The sequence below is a fragment of the Nestor notabilis genome, unplaced genomic scaffold, assembly GCF_000696875.1.
Source record: "Nestor notabilis isolate BGI_N333 unplaced genomic scaffold, ASM69687v1 scaffold8879, whole genome shotgun sequence".
Taxonomy (NCBI): Eukaryota; Metazoa; Chordata; class Aves; order Psittaciformes; family Psittacidae; genus Nestor; species Nestor notabilis.
This window is the reverse complement of record NW_009943215.1, coordinates 39167-43582: the sequence shown is the minus strand read 5'-3', so window position 1 is coordinate 43582 and position 4416 is coordinate 39167. Positions and strand designations below refer to the sequence as shown.

The 4416-nt window shown below is 41.0% G+C and overlaps 1 protein-coding gene across 1 annotated transcript in view; it reads right to left on the bottom strand.

Annotated features, from left to right (window-relative positions):
• GADL1 (glutamate decarboxylase-like 1) overlaps window positions 1–4416 on the bottom strand; it is a gene marked incomplete at its 3' end in the record, with an annotated part of 35007 nt that overhangs the window by 1399 nt on the left and 29192 nt on the right. The window contains exon 12 of the mRNA XM_010021815.1: window positions 1762–1813. Coding sequence (XP_010020117.1) covers window positions 1762–1813 — 52 coding nt within the window. The remainder of the gene's footprint in view (window positions 1–1761; window positions 1814–4416) is intronic.

Genomic DNA, 4416 nt, shown 5'->3' with positions numbered 1-4416 from the left:
GAACAGAGCTGCAAACCTGCCACGTGCTGCCACTGAATGAAATAAAACTCAGCTTTTTAAGTCCCATTTCTTTCCCCCAAAGAGAAGCATTGAGTACACACATAAACACAGACCCTGAAAAGGCAGCAGCCTCCTCATGAGCACAAGCACTAGTTTGCTGTTACAGGGTTTATTTTAAAACTGTTTAAAATCAGATGGCAGGAGTAGACAGATGGCATATATTATCATATTGCCATTGCCTATATTACCTTTTCTATTATCTCAGTTTTCTTTCACACATCAAATATACTATCCCCTATGAATATATCATTCATCCTAGAAAAACTTAACTACCCACAGACATGCTTCACTCTATTTCTGGTTATCTTGTCACAGCTCTTATCCAAGCAGGTACGCAATTATGCCACAGGAGAGTTCAAGATGATGCAAGTGCAAGTAGTATTTCCAGGCCATAGAGTGGTTCTCATTACTGGACTTTCCTCACTGCATGTATCAGAGGATCATCTTCCTGAGTTTCTTGCCCGAAGTCCAATTTCTACTAAGAAAGGGCTCACATAACTGGGCCTAGAAGCCCCCCAGCAGTCTGTCTTTGAATTCTCACTACCTGTTGTCCCCCCCTCCTGAAAACTTTTCTTAACCCTTGCTCAACTTCCTTCTCATAGCCCATACTAAAGCACTCCCTCCAATCCCACTTTTAATCCAAGTGTCCTGTTCCTGCAGCAAATAAAGAGCAGCCTCTGCTCCCACCAACAGCTTTCACATCTACAGTAGATCTGGGCTCTCTGCTAAGCAATACAATGGCAGAAAATTGAGAGCTTTTAAACAGACTTGCTACTTTAGTAATCCCATCATGTGCTCCTGGCCCAAAATTCTTCACTCCACGGAAAGTTTCCCACTATGTACTTTCAAATTAGCAGTTTTCTGAGTTAAACGGAAAAGTTTATATTGTATGAGCAGTATAAAATATTTTTTATATTTTGTATTTCTCCTAGCCCAACCTGGAACGCTCTTGGCATCAGCAAGTGTAAATCAAATCTCTGTCGTTACGGTTTGTCTGTCTCTGTGTGTGGCACTTACTCATTTTCCCTTCCTCCTCCATGTGCTCTCTTCCTCCCCATGCTACATCCCCAGCTTTCACACACATACACTTCCAACAGTGCAGAAGGTTTTTCTGTAAATGATTGGTCTTTGCAACATTCCCAGATATTAACCTTGTTAACCAAAATGCTGACGATACGTGGAAAAACAGCATTTTTGTTCTGCCCTCCTTACTCACTCTTCCCCAGGCAATATTACAGACGGGTAATAAGCTGACTGGTTTAGCAAAGATGAGTGAAAACCCTAACTTTTGGGTAGTTTTTAGGAAGATAGGAGCAGAAACAGAATTAAGGAGAAAACATGGACTTTAATGATAAAAATTCCATTTTTAGGATCAAAATATTCTTCCATCCAGCACACAGTCTTATCTGTTAAGTCTGGCAAGCACTGCATTTTCGCAGCCGGGCTCTTTGCTTTCAGAGAAAAGTACTCCATCTATACCTCCTGAGGCAATACAGGCCCAGAAGCTAGGAAAATAAACAGAGTGAGGGTAGGGAATACGGAGCCTGTCATGTCTGTTCAATCATATCTGTGTATCTCTAATATGTAAAATTATTCTATACTTCAAATACAAACTGGCAATTGCTAAAAAGAACAAGATCGAACAATAGACACCACCACACCACCCCCCAACGACAACAATTCAGTTCCATTTTCACTCACCTCCAAAAGCAGCTGGAATCCCTCTCTTTTCTTAATTTCCTCAACTAGGTATCTGTAATTAAAAATGCAGGGGTTTAAAGCACAGAACAAAACAACACATACAGACAACAAAGGTCTTGAACTTTCTTCCTTTTATTTTTCTCCTTCCCCTCCCCCCCAAGAAGCCACAGTTAAATCTCATTTCCACCTGCTGTGAAAATGCAGTAGCTATTAGTTCCTGGAAACAAGTGAAGACCACAGCCAGCCAAGGAGCACTGAGGAGAGGCCAAATTCTGTCCTCAGGCACAGATTTTCAGTGGAGCCACATGGCACAAATTGATCCTATTTGCATCAGGCTGTGAACTTTCCCAGTGCACATTTCCATTGATGTTGCTCTCTACAAATTAATTCCTCTATCTCCTTCTCAAGTACTGATGTTGTGCTGCCACATTATTTCATGGTCACACTGACATCTCTTGCACTACTATTGTTAGAAGGACCTCTCCGTCTAGCTCAGAATTTGAGCTTCCATGTACTTTAAGCCCAGCAATTTTCCCATAACTGTCCTTGTTCCACACTGTACACAGCAGCACACATTTCCTTTCAGAGACCACAGCTGATGCACAACAATCCCTGAGCATCCTACACTAACAGTGCATTGAAATAAGTATTTCTTTTCTCTTTCATCTGTCAGTACGAAAACCACAGAAGCTTTCAATGGGAAAATGGGTTTGAATCAAAAGTTTGAATCCAAACAGCTTTGATTTATAAAATTTTTTGAAAACATGACCTCAACTTTGCCTTGGCACACATCACACAGGAATTCTGAAGAGGGCACTTTGACATAGCTGGGACCTCTCTCTTTATTCCCCTCCTGCCCCGCCCCCAAAGCCTTACCAAGAAAAGCTCCAAAGATAACACCTCAAATTCACACAGCTTTTCCATTTTGACAGAATTTTAGTCCTCTTCATGAAGGACTGCCTGAAATCTAAATGAAGATTTTGCTGTCTAACAGTAATAAAACTGAGACAGATTGTGTACAAATCCGTTCTTTTGTAGCATTTATTGGACTTTTTCCTGCCTGCAGCTGCATCACTGGTCAATAATTCTTTTGTCCGCTACTTGAGGAAGAATACTGTCAAAATAAACTCCCTTGGTCCTACCTACATGCCTGAAACCAGACCCCACAGGGACACCTCTAGTTGTACCTGCAAGGGCTGCCTGCTATTCAGCAGGTGAGGTGCAGGAACAGGTTGGCTCAGGAGGCAGTGAACAATACCCTAGATGGAAAACTTTCTTAGAACAGAGCTTGGGGAGTTGTCACGCTGTTTATCATTGAAAAGTATCGTGCATGTGACTCATTACCTCTTAGCACACATCCCTGCAAAACGATTGCTCTGGTAGAGCGCCAGTTCCCACGACATGCAGCTCCGAGTTGTGCCACACTGTGCACTGTTGAGATGTTTCCTCTCACTAGAACTAGACTAGACTAGACCCAGATTCTGGATCTTTTCTGCTGTGACCATTTAGATCCTACTGTGCACATTTGTTTGTTATCTGGCTGTTAATGCCCACGCTACAGTTTAGGTTGCAAGAGAGGCATGCTGAAAGGTAAGGAGGAGGCTAGATACCATGTGAGTGTGTTGTGGGGAACCTCTTTCTCTAGGGGGATTGTCTTAAATAAAACACACTCAGTGCTTTTGTCCTGTTGATTAAAGATACTTGCCTGTGCCATAAAACCAGCATTCAGCAAAATCAGCAGAATATTCACAAGACAGTGGCCCTCAATTTTTTATTTCTTTTTAATAAATCCTGTAAAAGAAACCTATGGATGATCACCCCTTCTTCTTATTTTGCTTTTTGAGGTCTTTAATTGTTAGAGCTATCTTACAACGCTTAATAACCCTTCTCTCTTACCAGAAGTGCCTTTTTTTAATACCACCATCTGACAGAAGATATCTGGTATCAGTCAAGCTCACAACACTTTTTATCATGTTCTTAACTATATTGCCGATAGCCTAAGAAGGCGGCCATCAGAAAATCCATTGCCCATGATTTATCTTGCTAGAACCATTGGATGGCAGTGGAGCAGTTTACTTTGTGCATCTTTCCACACTTGACAGTGAGTTTTATTATTGTGTCACCATTGTAGAACATAAAAAAAGGACTTGAGTCTCAGTGAGGACTGGAGTGCACAGAGAAGTAGTATTTGCTATGATTAAGCCTTGCAGAAAATGAGAGGTGGAGATCTGCAGTGAAAGTAGACATATGTCTGCTAAGAGTGGGTGTCAGAAGAGGAATCGGGCAGAAAAATGGCAAAGATGATGAAGCATAAAACGCAGCGGTGGTTATAGTTGTATTCTAAAAGTAGTTTACATCTGTTTTCTTTTTTGTGTAGTTCATAAAGCAACATCCTCACATCAAAAATAACTGGGAGGAAAACAAAAAAACAAAGAAAAAAAAAATTGTGAACTGATCAGCAGGATGCTCTACTGTAGGATTTTTTATATAAGCCTTTCCAAATAGGTAGCATCACAATGTTCCTGGGATATATAATACACTGAAAACATGATTCATCTCCAGAAGAAGAAGAAATTAATGGAATAGCCAATAACTAATAAGTTTGATGCAACAGGAATACATGCCTGCAATTAGCTTGAAAACCTTGGCAGCTCT